Below are 19,104 nucleotides of genomic sequence, written 5' to 3'. Positions count from 1 at the left end.
CACTAATCTCTCCGTGGATGTCTGAAAATCCCCATCACACACAGACACACACAGACACACGCAGACACACACGCTGCTCTTCATCTAAGTCCCGAGGGTCCCTGACTCCGAGGGTCCGCCGGCGTCCGGCCGGTAGAGGACGGTCTCCGGGGCCGACGAGCCACCGCGGGCGCCGGCCCGAATCTGCTCCCGCCGGACTCGAGGTTCATCGAGGGGCGGTGTCTTCGCCCCCGGCGCCCAGAGTGGCGTCACCCGCGCGACGGCCTCGGCACACGACTCTCAAGGTGGGCCCAATTCCTGGAAAGCGCCGGCCCGAGTTCTTCCCAACAAGCCCGCCGGAAGGCCCGCACCGCGCGGACACGCGCGCACCGCGCGGACACGCGCGCACCGCGCGGACACGCGCGCACCGCGCGGACACGCGCGCACCCCGCGACTCCGCCTCCGCACCCAACGGCCGCGGCCCGGGCTGGGGCGGGGCCCGCGCGGAGACGTCACGGCGCGCTGTGCGTCGGGTCAAAGTTCAGCCCCGCCCCGCTCCCTCGCTGTCTCGCTCGGCCTGCGCTGCCGCCGCCTGTGGGCCCGGCTCCGCTCCGCCCGCTCCGCCGCGTTCCTTCCTGCGTGCTGCCCGGCCCCCCGCCATGGCGAACGTGGCCGACACGAAGCTGTACGACATCCTGGGCGTCCCGCCCGGCGCCAGCGAGAACGAACTGAAGAAGGTAGCGGGGAGCGGGCCGGCCGGGAGTGTGGGGCGCGGGGCCTGCGCGGCGGGGCGTCCGGGCCGCGCTGGGGGCCGCCCACGAGCCGGCGCCGGCCGCCGGGGTCCTGGGCTGGGGCCGGGCGCCGGGACCCGCCTCGCCGCGGCCCGCGCTCGAGCCTTAGCTGACCTTGGGCCGGCGCCCCGCCCGCCGGCCGGCGGATGCACCACAGAGAGCCTGCCCTGCGCAAACACGCCGAACACTCTTCCTTCCTCCTCCCAGGGGCCGCCGGCCGGCCGCTCCCCGCGCCGAGGTCGCCACCCTGGTAGAACAGGTTGGACCGAGGCGGCCTGCGGCTCCTGCCCCGGACGCCGGGCCGGGCCCGGGGAGGGTCGGGGGTGCTCCCCGGGCGGCAGGCGCTCCGCCCGGCCCCTGCTCTCTGGCCCGAGGAGCGTGGGTCTGCTTTGCCCTGTGGACGGGTCATCGCGGTGGTGCGAGCCGGCTACTGGGAGACGCCGTGCGTCCCTGCCAGCCGTCTGAGTGCGCTGCCTGGAAATCCCGGGGAGGCCCTCTTACGGCCCCGTGCGGCGCTGCCAAACGGGTCTCCCTGCGGTGCCGAAGCCCTGGAGGCGTTTAATTAAGGCCCACCGCACCCTCGGGGGGCTGAGAGCGTCCGCGTTGGTAAACTGAGGACAGCGAGGCTCCTGCCCCGGCAGCGGCGGTGGAGCAGTTGGGAGCAGAGTGGACTTCCTGTTACCTTCCCGGAAATGCCCGTCTGCGTTACATAATTCGTGTGTCTGAGGCTCAAGTGCGGGGATCCCAGGCTCTGCCCGGGCAGGGTGCGCAGCCTCGCGGACACCGCCTGTGCGACCCGGGCCCGAGCCGCTGCGGGATGTTCCTGACGTTACGGGGGAGGCCGGAGCCAGTCTCCTCGTGATGTGCGCTGATAGTGCTGGACCGTCTGCAGGGCTTCATGGTCACTTCTCGGACTGATGGGGGTCTGCTTGGTTTGGCGACTGGCCATCAAAGATATTTGACAGTAATGAAAATACGAAATAATGTTTCAGCACTCTGTTTTGCTCTGTGGCATCGTTTCATTGTTTGTGTCTGACTTTTACTCCAGTATAACCTCTTTTCAAGGGTAGCTGTCAGTTTTTTTGTAAAATTACCTTAGTGACCAAACAATATTGAGGTGGAAAATGGCGAGCAGTAATTTCAGTGAGTAGAAGATTCATTAGAAGGTTACGAGTTTGGGAAACTTTTGATAATGGAAAAATTGCTTCCCAGAAAAGTGGATATTAAGTTAGTAAATCCCAGCTTTTCAACTGGCTGTTGTATGTAACTTTTTTTATCCTTTCTTGAAGGCATACAGAAAACTAGCCAAGGAATATCATCCCGATAAGAATCCAAATGCTGGAGACAAAGTAAGTTAAGAGAGTTGGGATTTTTTTTTCTGCGTTTTTAGTTTTAAATTGCTGTCCATGAAAAAACTAATAAATATATAAAGGAATGTTGTAGAAAAAGTCCATCCATACCCATGGAGCCAGATTTTTATGTCCAGAGTATTCTGGTTTTATAAAGGGCCTGTTAATGCTGAGCAGGAGCAGGTGGTAAATAGGACCAGAATTAAACCAAAGGTAGCTTGTAGCCTTGAACAGAATGAAATATTACTTTGGGGAGTTGACTGCTGGTTTCCTGTAACCTTTCCCCGCATCTTGTGTTTGAAAATCCATTTGTTTTCATTTTCATTTTTTCTTTATAGTTCAAAGAAATAAGTTTTGCATATGAAGTCCTCTCCAATCCCGAGAAGCGTGAGCTGTATGACAGATACGGAGAGCAGGGGCTCCGGGAAGGCAGCGGAGGAGGTGGCGGCATGGATGACATTTTCTCGCACATCTTTGGCGGGGGGTTGTTTGGCTTCATGGGCAACCAGAGCAGGAGTCGCAACGGCAGGAGACGAGGGGAAGACATGATGCATCCCCTTAAGTGAGTGTCTGCTCTTTCTTTAATGTCGAGTACTTTTTTTCTTCAGTCTTCGGTGTGTCGTAATGTCTCGTTTGGTGACTAAATTGAATTTGGTAAACCGTATATTTGGTACAGATTTTAAAGGATAGTTGTTCTTTTTTTACTGAGTAGAAAGATGGTTTTGTTATGTTTCTGAGGCTGCTTGTTATTATATGACTTAAAATTCTAAGAGCAAATGTTATTTTCTTTGAAACAGGTAAATCTTCACATTGCTTTTTAGTTAAAAACTGGCAAAGCGAGTGGCTGGCTAGTTTGTTTACATGTTGCAGTCACTCATTACTTGACTCTCAGAGCGAGCTCTCCTAAACTGGTTTCCATGGAGCTTGCCGGCTTCCAGCTCAGCGTTAACCTGCCAGTGTATAAATGGTGTCCGACCTTGATTTTAGACTGCAAACCCACAAGCTCCGTACAAAATGATAATCACTGTTTGACTGCAAAATTCCTGAGACGTTTTATCCTCTTGGTATTTTTGATGAACCGATAATGGTGTTACTAGAAAATGCCAGATGTCGAAGTTGAAGTGCTTATTGAAAAGATTTCATATTACCTAATCGGTACATTTGAGTCAATTAGAAGAAGTCGTGCCTACCCTGGTTCCTTGTTTGAGGCTCATCCTTAAAACTGTTTGGATTTTAAAGGAATTTTACTCTTAGAAATCTTTTAGATAACATTCCAAGAGTAATACTCAAGCAGTGTAGGTTCTTTCATGTTTTTGTTTGATAAACGAAAGGTCTAGAAAGCCAGTAGGATTGAGAGAGTGCTTGTCACACCTTATGGTTCTTCATGTGCTTTTAAATTCTTTTTTTTCTCTCCTGTGAATGTCGTGTTTCTTGTTGCTTTAACGTTATGTAGGTATTCCTAGTTATTACAAACATTTCACGTATGTATTTGGGATGGCTTTATAATCTATTCCCCGATTTAGCTAATTGTTCACCTTTGAGATAGGATGTTGCTAGTTTCTGCTTTAATAACTAGTGCTGCTGTGAGTACCTTTATCTGCAGCTTTGTCCTTGGCTTGGATTTCTGGGCTGGCATCAGTGTTGTGAAGCTGGTAAATGTTACTAAATTGCCTTGTAGTGGGATTGCGCCAGGTTGGGCCCCACTGGCAGTGGAGGGGGTCAGCTTTGCCAGATCCTCACCTGCATTGTCCCTTTCTTGGTCATGCTCATTAAAATGAGGATTTTTCTGGCCACTTGGGTGGTGGTTTAATCTGTAGAAAAAAGCTGACTTACCTATTTGTCTCCTTTAAATGATGGGGCTGAAAGTTCTTATGAGGAATACAAAAGATACTTGCAACTAAGTGCTTTCGTCGAAGGCTAAGCCATAGATATACCGTATTTGGAAGTATGCTAGTCATGCTTTGTCCATACGTGTGTGATTCTTACACTGCCTAGAATGTATAACAATTTCGAGAACGTTTGAATATCTCAAGTTAGTACAGATGCTTTGTAAAGTAAATATTTTTTTCTATTCTTCTAACTCCTGGGATTTTAAAGTAGTAATCAAACGGATCACACTACTAAATCCAAAAAACCCCGCTGCCAACGAGTCGATTCCGACGCATAGCGACCCTACAGGACAGAGTAGAACTGCCTGATAGAGTTTCCAAGGAGGGGCTGGTGGATTTGAACTGCCGACCTTTTGGTTAGCAGCTGTAGCACTTAATCACTACGCCACCAGGGCTTCCCATACTACTAAAGGAGACTTAAAAATACCAATGAGAAGGGAAAACCGGAATTATTAAACGCATTGCTGCCAGATTCTAAGTGGGTAGTATTTTTGAGGCTTTTGATGGACATAGAGATTCTTTGAAGTTAGTTTGAAAAGGAATGGCCTTGTAATTCAGATGTGCTATGTATAGATAAAGGTGACTTTTAGATTTTACCAGTTGTATATTTATTTTCAGTAGGCCTTTTACTTGACTTTTTTTGAGTCATAGAGCTTTTGGCAAATTTGATAAAAATCGGTCAAACCTGCAGTTTACCTTAAGATTCAGTGGATTCTTCCCAAACCCGGTGCCGTTGAGTCGATTCCGACTCATAGCGACCCTATAGGACAGAGTACAACTGCCCCGTAGAGTTTCCAAGGATTGCCTGGCGGATTCGAATTGCCAACCCATTGGTTGGCAGCTGTAGCACTTAACCACTATGCCACCAGGGTTTCCAGTGGGTTCTTCAGAACCTCTAAACATTGTTGGCTTTCTGTTGAAAACCTGTTCTTTCCCTCCTTTCTTGCCCAGTCTAGATAAGGCTGTTTTTTTGAGACATACGATATGGTCTAAATACCTTCTTTAAGCTATAATACAACTTTGTACCCTTCTAATTTGTCCTTGGAGAGGGAGGAGCCTTGTGAAAAGAGCATGGAGCCTGGATCCAGACTGCCTATGTGATCTTAGGCAAGTTACTTAACCTCTCTGAGTTATCACATAAAATGGGGATAGTTAAACCTTTCAGAGGGTTGTGATTAGGCATTACTTAGGTCAAAGGCTTCTGCCTGAGGCCAGAACAAGGTTGTGATGTTTGAGTTTGTGCTGTCATCAGCTTGTCAGAAAATGCAGCACAGCAAGTTGTTGGCCTGATGCCCTGGCATCTGGCTTTGAGCTCCATATATGCCACCCACAATCATAAACTCTTACCCAAATTGAGCCACTGCTTTAAAAGAAAACCTGTCAGTTGAGCTGATTTAATGTGAGGTGTTTTCAAATTCTTTGTTTTAAAAGGTTATGGTAAAATTGGTCATATCATCTGTCATTTTATCTTGTGTTCAAGAGAACTTGGCAAAATTTGATTGAACCTGATTGTTTTTTCCCCCAGAGTATCTTTAGAAGATTTGTATAATGGCAAGACAACCAAGCTACAACTTAGCAAGAATGTACTCTGTAGTGCCTGCAATGGGTAAGTGTGTGTTCTGGTGTTTGAAATAAGTTTTTCCTGTTCCCTCACTGGCACGGTGAAAGCCTGTACCAGTAGAAGTTGTTCATGATTTACCCAGCGCAGAACGTTTTCTGTACCTCCAAAAGTTAATTTAAATCTTAACTATTAAGAGTTGAAGATGAACGTGGAAAGCACGGTTCCTGTTTGTCATGGCTTAACTATAACGGTCTCTGTACAGAAATCTCACGTCTAATTTTCCTTGCTTCAGTCAAGGCGGAAAGTCTGGAGCTGTTCAGAAGTGTAGCGCCTGTCGGGGTCGAGGTGTGCGCATCATGATCAGACAGCTGGCTCCAGGGATGGTGCAGCAGATGCAGTCTGTGTGCTCCGATTGCAATGGAGAAGGTATGCGTGCGCACCAGCCCTCCTCCGTGCGGATGTCGGCGTGGACTGGAAACGCAGAAAGGGGAGAGGCTTAAAGTTTACCTTTTTAAAAGTGTGTTTATGTTGGTCTATTACAGACAAGATACAAAGAGTTCTGAAAATGAAAGAAGTGTGGAAATAATTATTCCACTAAGCACAGGCCCAGTGAACACAGATAAATAGTAAATTTGCACATTGAGTGCTTAGCTTTTTTTAATTGCAGAAAGATAGACAAGGTGCCCCTTTTGTATCTTAAAAAGTTATATTTGAGTAAAGAGGGAGACAGCAAAAATTGTTGAGTTAACATTTGGATGAGTGGAGGATTTTACTATCAGCTTTAGTAGTTTTTGAGGGTGGATATTGGGACTGAAACTCTTCATTTTAATTTTATTATAGCACTAATTAAATGTTTCAGGAGAACACGTAGAAAAAAAGCTGTGCTGTCTTAAACCTGCGACAGCCAGCTAGAATACAGCCATCTCTAATTGACTGTGGAGATTCTTAACGATACGATACGTAAATTAAAGGAAGATTCATAGTATGATCCATAAACACCTTATCAGAGTTTAGTTTTTGATACAGATAAAATCAGTGTTAGCTATGTAATTTAACCATGATAGCCATAAAGGATATTTAAATTTTTATTTCGATTATCTCTGTCCATTGTTAAACTTACTTGAAACTAGGGGGAAAAAATGCTGAAGCATTTATAGAAGCGCCAGCCCCTGACCATCTATTTTGTTTCTCTAATCCTTAGGCTTTGTTTTAATTCATGAAGTAGCATCAGGAGTAAGAAGGTGTCATTTAGGATATAATAGATACAGTACACTGTGAAATATGGTAGGGTAGCTGGGTCCTTCAGTAACCTACAATTTATAAGTAAGTTTTTGTTACTCATTTTGTTCATGGTACTTCAAATAAAACATTTAGGTGGATAATAGAGAAGTTCAGGAAATTCGTTTAATGAGTAAGGGCATTATCAAGAGTGATCTTACTTAAGGGTACAGTAGTGCACTCTTGCTGGAAGTTTGAATGACCTCTCTTCCCAGGAGAGGTAATTAACGAAAAGGACCGCTGTAAAAAATGTGAAGGGAAAAAAGTGATTAAAGAAGTCAAGATTCTTGAAGTCCACGTAGACAAAGGCATGAAACATGGACAGAAGATTACGTTCACTGGTGAAGCAGACCAGGCCCCCGGAGTGGAACCGGGAGATATTGTTCTTTTGCTACAGGAGAAGGAACATGAGGTAATTTCTTTTTTTTATTATTCGGAAATGGGTCTGTCTTAGATTTCCTTGGGTTCCCTGGAGCAACTTGGAACATACGATCGTGTTGTTGAGGGCCCACGGCTGGGTTCATAGCTGACTTGTGCAGTGGACCAAGAAAGCAGGTGCAGTCACAGGCGCTGTAGAGGGAGTGGGTTTTAGTCCTGGCTCCGTCGTTTACAAGCGAATTGTTGTAACCTTAAGTAACCTTGTTGTCTCTGGTCTTTTACTTCAAAATAAGGGCTGTATTCCTTTCCTAGTTTTGCTGATAGAGAATACCACAACAGGGGGCGGCTTATAAAAACAAATTTATTGTCTCAGAGTTCTGAGGTTAGAAGTCCAAATCAGCATGTCATCAGGGCCCTGCTTCCTTCAGAGCCTCCAGGGGAGTTCTTTCTAGTCTTTTCCACCTTCTAGTAGCCCATGCATTCCTCGGCCTGTAGATGGGTCTTCATATGGCTGTCCTTTCTTTGTCTGTCTCTCTGGGTCTCTTCTGTTTTATAACGACACCATTCAGATGGGTTATGAACACGCCCTACTCTGAAATGACCTCCGGTTAACTGATAACATCTTCAGAGATCCTGTTTCCAAACGAGGTCATGCACATAGGTACCAGGGGTTAGAGCTTCAGCGTGACTTTTGGGTGGACACGGTCTTATCCATAACAAGGGGGTTAAATCAGATAGGGTAAGACAGCTTATTTCACACCCAGGGCCCCTCTGATGTGCGGTGAGTGTGCAGGCTTCAGTCCCCTGGGCCCTCCTGGGCTGCCCTCTTCATTTGTTTTACACACTGGGTATCCAGGTGAGCTTGCCTCGAAAGAAAAGATTCTGCAGTTAAAAAAAATTTTTTTTTTTTTTTAAATTTCTGTGTATTGTATTTGCTACATATAAGGCAAAATGAATTTTCTAACAAAGTGGTCTACCCCCCACCCCCCAAAAAAACGCATTGCTGTCGATTTGATTTTGACTCATAGTGACCCTGTAGGACAGAGTAGGACTGCCCCATATGATTTCCAAGGAGTGCCTTGTGGATTCGAACTGCTGACCTATTTTTGGTTAGCAGCCATAGCTCTTAACCACTCCGTCACCAGGTGTCCAACAGTGTGGTCCAGGGTGTGTTGTTTTGGTTACACCTTTGTGCTGGTATTTCCCAGTGTGCTGTAGACCTCTGTTCAGGAGGAATGTATCTGGAGCTATTCTGAAACACCCATTCAGTAATCACCCACATTTTTTTAATACAGAGACACCTGACAGGGTTCTGGCTTTGTACCTAATTTATTTGAGTTGCTCCCAAAATATCTTTTCAGTTTACACTAAAATTTTCTCCTGTTTGATGACCATTTCTAAATAAATTTTAAAATCACTTCAAGAATTCCAAGGCCGTATTAAGATGTGGATTCTGGTGTTTGATTGGATTTCCTCACTAGGTTCTGAATACCTACCCTGGCCTAGCCTTTCAAGGTATACTAGTCAGATCTAACACCTAGCAAAGCTGTAAATCACTGTATCTTGGCTCTTCGTGCATATTGCTGAATCTACAAATGGCAAGAGTCTCCTAAACTGCTAAAAAAATAAAAGGGTAGTTTCTAGAATTCTGCATTAAAAGTCTTGTAGTTTGAAATAATTGTAACTTTTTTTTAAACAAGATTCCCTGTTTCCTGGCATTTGGTTAATTCATTTGTTCAGTCTTGCCTGCTGCGCACCACACCACAAGACGTTTTGAGGGGCAGAAAGAGAGACAGCCAAGGGATTGAAGAATTTACAGTCTGCTTTGGGGTATAGTTAAACTGTAAGACGGTACAAACCGCACGTGGGTACTGTCAGTCAGAATCATTTGAGCAGTCTAGGGGGTGGGGTAGACAGTTGTTGAACGATGTTTAGTAGCGAGGAAATTAAGAAGTTACGCTTATTTGGAGGAGAACAGAGATGACGTTTTGGGTTTTGGGCATGTCAGACTGACAGTAAAGTCTATTCTTACTCCTAAGTTTAGCTTTTAATATCGCGATGTACTTGGAATTTTCAGAGTAGAGAGCACTGGATTTGGAACATTGGTTCTGACTGCATTTACTAACTGCAGCCTCCCTGGCCTTTAACTTGCTTCTTAGAAACGTATTCCTCCCTCAGAAGGATATTGTCAAATCAGATGCAGTAATGAATAAGCTGGGGCGGGGTGGGGGGGGGGTGGTCAGGGATTTGGAAGCATGTCGCCTCTTAAATTGTTGGCAGCTGGAATTTCATGGAATATCCAACAGAAAGCAGATGTAACTGGCTGCATAAAGTAGAAAACAAAGATGGTGAAGATTAGAATGGAATGGCAGCTCCATTAGATGAGAATGCATGTCCATCTGGCAAGAGGTCAAAGGTTGTCCCTTCCTGGTGTTCTGTTAGGAGCAGTGCAGTAAATTTGAGCCAAAGGTGAGATTTAGGCATCTTGTTTCATCTGTACCACTGAAAAAGTTCGGAGTCTTCTGAAGAAAATGAAAATAGTTCTAGGACATTTGTACAGCACAGAACACGGTAGCTGGTGATACCAGTTCCTCCTTCATTCTCTATATTCTTGATTTTCAGAAATCATAGTTTTTCAAATGTTTATAAATGTTCTAGACGTACTATCTGCGGCGGGTAGTCTGTGAGTAATCTTGGTTTTCAAAAATCCCCTGACTGTTCTTGCTTGCTGCTTCTCTGTTTGAACTTTAGTATCAAATTATCTAGCGCCCAGTCCCCTCCCTCGCCCCCAAAAAACCAAAACTCTGATACTGTTTTTTATTGGAATCCCTTTAAATTGAGCCCTTCTATCCAAGACCATGGTATGCCTTCCTGCTCCCTACTTGTCATAAGGCTTTAACCAAAGGATATATGGATAAAGATGTTTCTTGGAGCTCTAATAGTATAAGATGTTCTATTTCGGAAACACTGAATATTTATATGGCATTTTGCAGTATTACATAAGCATTAAGTCCCACATGAAAGAAACCTTATTGAATTTAATGTTTCCATGCATTGTTAGAAACCCTTAAGATGTGCATAGATACACACATTCTGTGCTTCTCGAACTGTAGCACACAGGATACTCCTCTGGAGACCTTGTTACAGCAGCAAGTTGCTGGGCCGCATGGGCCTCCAGAGTTCCTGATACTCTGGGTATGGGGTGGGGCCCAAGAGGGTACATTCCTAACAAGTTTCCTGGTGCTGCCAAGGTTGCTCATCTAAGACCACATGCTGGGAACCACTGGTCAAGAGCCTGGGCTCAGCTTAGCTTTCTTCAATGGGTGAATTTAGAAGAATAAACTTGGGAAAAGAGCATGCTGTTCAGATTTCCTCTTTTCTCTGAACTGGCCAGCATTGTCCTTTAGCAGAGTGGCTATTGGTAAAATCCAGATGACCTTTCACTGCAGCTAATTTTTTTTTTTTTTTCATTTAAAATTTCAGAATTTAAGTATAAAAAAAACAGGAATTTGTAAATTCTAAAAAGTGAAAATTACAAGTTAGGCATGTGTGAAATTTGTATTCTACACGTTGAAAGCTCAGATATTCTCAGTGCTTATTCAGTAATTGTATTATCTAGTCCACAGGCTTATTGCATATTACTGAATAAGCTAACTTTAGCGTTTTCTGTGTATAATTTATATCCATCTAAGCAAGTTTTGAATTTTAAATGAGAAAAAACTTCTGTGATTTTTCTTGTGTGAACCTAGACTTGAGCTCCTTGACTTCACTGGTTGAGTGTTTTACTGGCTAAGCTTTTTATGCTAAACTTGGACCCTCCCGTTTCTATGTTGGGATCCCTTCTGGGGAGCATTCCGCTGTCAGCCTGTTCCCCCAGAAGCCCACTGGGCCTTGTGTACCTTTTTGCCGAGAGGCAGGGTCAGCAAGTGGACCGTAATCACAACATACTACCTGGTGCTGCTTTTGGACTCCTAGCTCTGTCCCTGTTTTCCCAATTCCAGTGTCTTCCTGATAGAAGTTCCTAGGGGGCTAGGGATGGTGGCAGTTTGGCTTTTTCAGTGACTGATAGAATTAAGGGTTTGAAATTGATTCCGACTACACAGCTTAACAGGCTGTGGCTCTGTAATTTTTTTTTTAAATGTGTTCCTTGTGTTCATCCTCTACAGGTGTTCCAGCGAGATGGGAATGATTTGCACATGACCTATAAAATAGGACTTGTTGAAGCTCTGTGTGGATTTCAGTTCACATTTAAGCACCTTGATGCCCGTCAGATTGTGGTGAAGTATCCCCCTGGCAAAGTAATTGAACCAGGTAAATCTTGATGTTAAAAACTTACTTTCATGTAATCCAGGTTCCCATGTGTTCTTTTAAAATTGGCAGCTTTTTGCAGTGTGTTACTTTTAAAAGAATATTACCGAACACCTTCATTGTTGGGTAAAATTCTCAACAGCTCCTTCTTTATTTAACTCAAATAACAGGATGTGTTCGTGTAGTTCGAGGTGAAGGGATGCCACAGTATCGTAATCCCTTTGAAAAGGGTGATCTCTACATAAAGTTCGATGTACAGTTCCCTGAAAACAACTGGATCAACCCAGACAAGCTTTCTGTAAGTGTTCTCTAAATTTAAGCAACAAATGACTGTTTAGTAATTGTGTTTCTCTGTCGCCTTGAATTTGTTTTTGGTGCCAAGATCAGATCACACAATTTAAAATGTTACTTTTTAAATATTTGAGTGATTGATGAGTTGTCCTGGTTATTATTAAGGTGAGGTTGTGAGTGTGAGTGCTTATGGGGGCAAGCAGATAACAGGAAAGGTGTCAGGCGGACTGGGTGTTGTGAGGTTGTGGTGGGAGGACTTGAGCTCCTAGAAGCAGATCCCTCCCCTGAAGAAGGCAGCTGCCCGCCTACCATCAGCTGGTGGTTCAGTGCAGACTCCAGGAAGGCTTGATGGATGTGTTTTGTTTTTGGAAATCTTCAGTGTTTAAATGTTGACAGCTAATTCATTGTGTTTGTTTGTTTTTAATTTTAACTGTGGTAAAACGTGTTAAACAGAACACTTGTCATTTCAACCGTTTCTGTGTGTACATCGAGTGACATTAACTCCATTCACTGGGTTGTACGGCCATCACCACGACCCATTTCTGAATCTTCCATCAGCAGCAGCAGAAACTCCGTGTCCCTTAAGCAGTGCTCCCAGGTTTCCTGCCGCCACCTGCCCCTGGTGATCACTGATAAACTTTAGTGTCTAGCCGTTTCCCTACTCTACATGGCTCATATAAGTGGGCTCATACAGTACTTGTTTCTTTTGTGTCAGACTTAACAATGTTGGCAGGGTCTGTGCATGTTGTAGCAGGTATCAGGAATTCTTTTCTCTTCATGGTTGAGTCATAGCCCACTGTGAGTGTATTAAAAAAAAAAAACCCATTGCTGTCGAGTCAATGCCTACTCATAGCGACCCTATAGGACAGAGTAGAACTGCCCCATAGAGTTCCAAGGAGCACGTGCCGGATTAGAACTGCTGGCCTTTTGGTTAGCAGCCGTAGCACTTAACCACTGCGCCACCAGGGTTTCCTGTGTGTATATAGCACATTTTATTTGTACGTTTATCTGTTGATGGACACTTGGGGTGTTTTCCCCTTTTGGCTGTTGTAAGTAATGCTACAGTGAACATTGATATCCAGGTATCTGAGTCTTTACTTTCAGGTTTTTTTTGTATATACTTAGGAGTGGTTATGGTAATTCTTTGTTTAACTTTTTGAGGAACCACCACCCTGTTTTCCACAGCCGCTGCACCATTTTACAATCCCACCAGCAATGGATAAGAGTTCCAATTTCTCCACTTCTTCACCAACACTGGTTATTTTTTGTTTTTCTGATAATCATACTGGGGGTGAAAAATGATACCTTGTTGTGGTTTGACTTGCATTTCGCTAATCACTTCGAGCATCATTTCCTGTGTTTATCGGCCATTCATATTTCTTCTCTTATGAACTGTCTATTCAATCCTCTGTCCAATTTTAAATTGGGTTGTTGGTCTTTTTGTTATTGAATTGTAGGAGTTTTTTTATATATTTTGGATACTAAACTCTTAAAAGATGTTTGGGTCCCAAAAATTTTCTCCACATCTGTAGATTGTCTCTTCGTTCTGTTGATAAAATCCATTGATGCAGAAAAGTTTGTAATTTTGATGAAGTCCAGTTAATCGGTTTTGTCTATTACTGCTCGTACTTGCTCGTTTGGTTTTTAAGCAGTAGGTGAGCTGCACAAAAGATGCCTGCAGATCTGGACGGTGAGCCACCAGTTTGTGACCTGAATTGAAGTGCAAAGACTTGTCCATTGCCTATTTTAACTATCAGAGATGCTTATGCCTGGATTGTGTTAGGAGAGAAGCTGATGAAAATATCTTACAGCTAATCTGATTTGTGTTTGTTTCAATGAAGGAACTAGAAGATCTTCTGCCATCCAGACCAGAAGTTCCTAATGTAATTGGAGACACAGAGGAGGTAGAGCTTCAGGAATTTGATAGCACTCGGGGCTCGGGAGGTGGCCAGAGGCGCGAAGCCTATAACGATAGCTCTGATGAGGAAAGCAGCAGCCACCATGGACCTGGAGTGCAGTGTGCCCATCAGTAAACGCTGCGGATGAACGCACAGGTGGATTTTCTTTCCACGTTTGCCTGATTTGTTTTCAGCGATTCAGCTGGAGTATCTGATCAATCCAGATGAACTGATGGACAGCTGTTGGTCTATGTGTAACTTTTAAAATTGGTATAGTATCTACAGAGTGTATAATTTAAACTAACCACAAAGCTTTACATCTTCATTTCGACTGTTCTGTAGCAGAATAAAGCACTTGAAAGAAAACAAGACTCCCTTTCACACCTGGGTTATAAGTTTCAGTCCTGATATCTGTGCTTGATTTTTATCAGTTTTGTGTAGAATTTATGTTTCATATTTTGAAGTCAAATCCCACATTGTAAAGTTTGTGTACAATTTGTCCTGAAGCTTTGTGTTTGGCTGCACTGCATAAGCTGCTACAAATAGAATAAAGAATTTCATAGCCCGAATCTGCCATTTAGATGCATGGAAAACGGGCTCTGCACAGTGGGTTTGGAGCTGACTGGGAACAATGGGGAGAAATTACGTTAGCTGTGGTTGTAAAGTTTTTTTTTTTTTTTTTTTAAACCATCTTGTGAAAGGTTTCTGGAACTCGATAATAAAAAGCAGTTGGTGTAAATTATTTTTTGTGTCACATCTCTAGAAGGAAGAACAGATTTTTGAACTGTCAGATGTATCCTTCAAAACCAGAGACTATGTCCTTAGTCTTGGTTTTTAAACAGCCCTTAAAGACCCATTGGCCTGCAGCTTATGTCTCAGGCACTTGCCCATTTTATAGTTTTAAAAGACAAAGGAAGGTTTGATACGTTGGTATAAACAGGCTCTGTTGGCTTCAGTTGATGCTAAGTTATGTAACTCCTGAATGACCCTGAGCTTTGGGGCCAGGCTAACCTAGGCCTCTGTGTCTCCCCCCACCACCCCCTTTCTAAAAATAAGGTAACAGCCAATCAGTAGAACCATGTCTACATCAAACCTGTTAAAAATGCTCTGTGTTCATTAAATGTTAAGTTAAAGATTCTCTCTCTCCATTAGGTTGAATATTTGAAATTGGGGGAAGCAGTGATTGTTACTAATATTTGAGAAAAGTTAAGACTCTTGGGCTGGTATGAGAAAAATCAGGTAAAATGACTATGAAAAGAATGTTCCCTTTCTTTTCCGCCTTCTGATTATGACCTTCTTTTCACTCCCAGAGTAGATATTCTTAGAACACACTTACCTGAGGGAAAAAGAGAAGGCAGCTGTACATTCTACATTTGTAAAGGGGCAGATGGGGGAAACGGAAAACTAAAATTTTAAATTGTATTGTGCCATCCTCGAGCCTAAATATAGGACTTCTAGTTTATTTCTACATCTGTTGGAACCTGAATTTAAAAAAAAAAAAAAAAGGTATCCTGACACTAACGGAGGCCTGTGAAATTTGAATTACTGCCCCGCCACTCTACCTCCATTGTACAAACATACTTCACAGCCAGCCTGGGCAAGATGCAGCAGCGGAGCGGTTTTGTGTCCAAGGTTGCTTCCCCACAACCACTGTAAAGGCAAGAGGCAGTGGCGATACGAAGTTTGTAGCCTTTCCAATAAAGGTTTATAAAACATTATAGTTGTTCAGTGTAGTCTTTATTTCGCTGCTTCCACCTGACTACAGCGAAGAACCATTTGGAGGGAAAAAGAAAAACTTAAGACCTGTTGTTTGTGTCTGTTCTGCTTTGTAGGGCACCTGTCTGCAGAATACACATATCACCACCAGCCCACAGCTTTATAACAGCTTTTTGACAAACAATTTACATACCAAAAAAGGGCCCTTTTAAGAGTGTACAGTCCAGTGGTTTTCAGTGTCTTCAGTGAGTCATGCAGTTGTCCCCGCTGTGATATCAGAACATTTTTGTGGCCCCTGAAGAAGCCAGAGCCATTAGTGGTCACCATCCGTTCCCTCTAGCCAGCCCTTGTGCAATCACTGATGTGCTTTCTAAGGATTTGCGTGTTCAAGACGTTTTACATAAACGGAATCTAGAGAAGGTGTTTGTGGCTGGATGTTCATGTCGCATAATGTTTTCAAGTGTAGCGTGTATCCTGCTTCATTTTTGTTTACAAATAATATTCCGTTGTATGGATAGACCCCATCTTGTTCACCCCATTCATCAGTTGATAGACATTTTGGTTTTTCCATTTGTGAGGTTATTACTAGCAATGCTGCTATGGGCATTCACGTTAAGTTCTTGTGCGGCCATATGTTTACAACTCTTGGGTGTATACCTAGAAGTGAAATTCCTGGGTCATGGTAACTCTGTCTTTAACCTTCTGAAGAACTGCCAAAGTTCAAAGTGCTAAAACGTTTTATAGTCATACTGCAGTGTATGGGGAGGCCCTGGTGGCGTAGTGGTTAGGTGTTTTGGGCTGCTAACCAAAAGGTCAGCAATTCGAATTTACCACCTGTTCCTTGGAAACCCTAGGGGGCAGTTCTCTGTCCTATAGGGTCCCTGTGAGTTGGAATCTACTCAATGGCAAGGGGTTTACCACAGTGTGTGAGGGTTCCAGTTTTTCCGCATGCTCACCATTACTTGTTATCTATCCATGTGATTATAGCCATCCTGGGGGTTGTGACCTAAAGTAGTATATTAATCTGGTTTTGATTTGCATTTCCTGAATGACTAAAGATGTTAAGTGTCTTCGTGTGCTTATTAACCATTGGTGTATCTTTAGAGAAAAGTCTGTTCAAATCTTTGCCCATTTTTTAACTGGGTTGTCTTTGTTGTTGAGTTGTGAGAGTTCTTTATATTCTGGGTATAAATCCCATGTGTGTTTATTTACTTTTTTACTCTATTTACGTAAATCTATACTTTATTCAGATTTTCTTAGTTTTTACCTAATATTATTATTCTGTTCCAGGATCCCATCCATCCAGGATACCACATTACATTTAATCATTGTATCTTTCTAGGCTCGATTTGGCTGGAACATTCTCGGACTTCCCTGGGTTTTGATGACTTGGACAGTTGTGAGGCTTATAGGCTGGGCATTTTGTAGAATGTCCCTCTGTTGAGATTTGTCTGATGTTTTCCTTACAAGACTTGAGGTGTTAACGTGTTCTAAGGAGTAAGACCAGGGATGTAGAATGCCATTTCCATCACGTTGTCAGGCTACTTATCCACATGATTTATTACTGATATTGATATTTATCCTGATCACCTGGCTGAGGTCATATTTGTCAGGTTTCTGCGCTGTAAAATTACTCTTTTCCTCCTTTCCTTACTGAACGCTTTGGAAGGAAGTTACTATGCACAGCCCATATTTGTGGAGTGAGGACGTTATGTTCTGCCCCCTTGAGGATGGAGTATCTACATAAATTACTTGAAATTCTGGACAGATGATGTTTCTCTTCTCCCTCATTTGTTCAGTATGGACTCCGGCTGTCTTACATTTCACCCCCTGAAAAAACCTCTTTCACCTACTCAGTTCCTCCCTGTCCCCTCCAATCCCTGGCAACCACTTCTAACTTTTGCTTTTTCCAGAATTTCACATAATTGAAATCATCTTGTACCTAGCCTTTTCAGACTGGCATCTTTCACTTGTATGTCATTGAGTTGAATCTGACTCATAGTGACCCTACAGGACAGAGTAGATTTGCCCTATAGGGTTTCCAAGGTACAGTTGGATTCGAACTGCCGACTTTTTGGTTAGCAGCCTGCGCTCTTAACCACTGTTCCACCAGGGCTGCTGCTTTCACTTAGCGATATGTGTTTAAGGTTTGTCTGTGTCTTTCTGTGGCTTGGTAACTCATTTCTTTTTATGGCTCTTGAATTGTGTGGGTGTACAGATACTTGATTTGCAAATGCTTTCTCCCATTCTGTGGGTTGTCTTTTCACTTCTATGGATAGTGTACTTGAAGTACAAAAGTTTTTAATTTTAAGTCCAGCTTGCTATTTTTTTTTCTTTTTTCACTTGTAGTTTTCATATCGTACAAAGGATTTTAACCACAATGTCCAACACTGGGCTAGAGGTGACCTTCAGTGTTCACTGTGGTATCATAGCTGCTTTTTCACGTACAATGGTCATCTGGCTCTGCGGGCGGGCTGGAGCATTGCAGATCCTGTCTTGTGAATGATAATTTACTTGGGAAACCCATGTGAAATTGCAATTCAACAGCTGTATCAATTAGGTCCCTGTGTTTTTTGCCCCAGCAAGTGCTGATTGTACCCCGTTTGTTTTCTTGCCTCTCCCTGCCAACCCAGTTATTTGTGCTGCACAGAGTAGGTTAGGTTCAGAAACCTAGACTTCCTGTTTTGGCTTGCCAAACAATGATTACTTACATGTTTATTAAGACACACTTTTAAATCCTGTAAGTCATGATGTAACTCACAATATATCCAAACCTGTAATATTCTTAAGAGCTCTACTTGAGTCAGTAGTGCAAATGGTTAGCACACTTGGCTGTTAATAGAAAAGTTGGCTGTTTGAGCCCACCCAGAGGCACCTCGGCATGAAGGCCTGGCAATATACTTCAAAAAATCAGCCATTGAAAATCCCGTGGAGCACGATTCTGCTCCGACATACATAGGGCCACCATGCCTTGAAATGGACTCAATGGCAGCTGGTTACTCAGAGGACAGACGTTTCAGTCAATTATAGCCCCTGCATAAGACTGTTTCCTAAGACGCTGCAACGCTCATTGACACATCAACTAAAGACAGCCCAGTACCAAGCCTTATGTACTAATCCTGGTGTCACTGGGAACTAGGCTTCCTCTATGGGCAGTGGATTGCACCTGAACTGAGTCTCCAAGGTTCTGGCCTTGCCCAGGCATCTGAAGACGGATTCCGTGGAGTTCACAGGAGGGCTAGGCTATTTGGAAGGCATAGCTGGTCCCTTGTCCCCAGCCCTCTGGACTCCCAAGCTGTCCAAGCTTGTTACTGTGGGTAGCACTGGCATGACAGGACAACATAGTGACATCCCAATCCATTCTCTTACCCTCTTGGTCCAGGGATATGTCTTACAGCTGAAGCTCCTTCGCTTCTAAGTTCTCTCTGGCTTGATGCTGTACATCAGTCAGTAGTTGGACACCAAGAATCATCCCAAGAAAGAGACAAGCAGGGTTGAATCTGCCTTGTGTCTCCTGACAGCCTAGAGATGTCTGCTGAAATGACCCTATACAAGAACATAAGCTTCCTTCCGATGCTTCATTTCATGCTGTGGAGGAGAGAAGATTCAACCATGGCTGGGTCCTTGCTGTACCGATGCTTCAGAGGTGGGAAAGCTCCAGGACCT

The 19,104-nt window shown here is 43.9% G+C and overlaps 1 protein-coding gene across 2 annotated transcripts; it reads left to right on the top strand.

Annotated features, from left to right (window-relative positions):
- Positions 1 to 562: 562 nt before the first annotated feature.
- On the top strand, positions 563 to 15,440 carry DNAJA2 (DnaJ heat shock protein family (Hsp40) member A2). 2 transcript variants are annotated; one of them, XM_064274125.1, is made up of 9 exons: positions 563 to 716; positions 2,060 to 2,119; positions 2,458 to 2,681; positions 5,534 to 5,614; positions 5,862 to 5,995; positions 7,063 to 7,259; positions 11,392 to 11,536; positions 11,704 to 11,831; positions 13,666 to 15,440. In XM_064274125.1, exons 1-9 carry the CDS (start codon positions 639 to 641, stop codon positions 13,855 to 13,857), a joined length of 1,239 nt encoding a protein of 412 aa, XP_064130195.1. In that variant the 5' UTR covers positions 563 to 638; the 3' UTR covers positions 13,858 to 15,440. The 2 variants fall into 2 exon arrangements, with proteins under 2 accessions (XP_064130195.1, XP_010594433.1); XM_010596131.3 differs by lacking the exon at positions 563 to 716 and adding an exon at positions 1,214 to 1,734.
- Positions 15,441 to 19,104: the final 3,664 nt, after the last annotated feature.

This window comes from Loxodonta africana, chromosome 21, assembly GCF_030014295.1.
Source record: "Loxodonta africana isolate mLoxAfr1 chromosome 21, mLoxAfr1.hap2, whole genome shotgun sequence".
Taxonomy (NCBI): Eukaryota; Metazoa; Chordata; class Mammalia; order Proboscidea; family Elephantidae; genus Loxodonta; species Loxodonta africana.
Note: the sequence above shows the minus strand (reverse complement) of the source record. Positions and strands in the feature narration are given on the sequence as shown.

What these genes read in the sequence shown, in the direction of transcription:
- DNAJA2 (XM_064274125.1), top strand. Translation starts at nt 639, where the DNA reads ATGGCGAACGTGGCCGACACGAAGCTGTACGACATCCTGGGCGTCCCG. An exon ending in GACATGATGCATCCCCTTAA is followed by an intron (nt 2,682 to 5,533) that starts GTGAGTGTCTGC and finishes TTTTTCCCCCAG; the next exon opens with AGTATCTTTAGAAGATTTGT. An exon ending in CTCCGATTGCAATGGAGAAG is followed by an intron (nt 5,996 to 7,062) that starts GTATGCGTGCGC and finishes CTCTCTTCCCAG; the next exon opens with GAGAGGTAATTAACGAAAAG.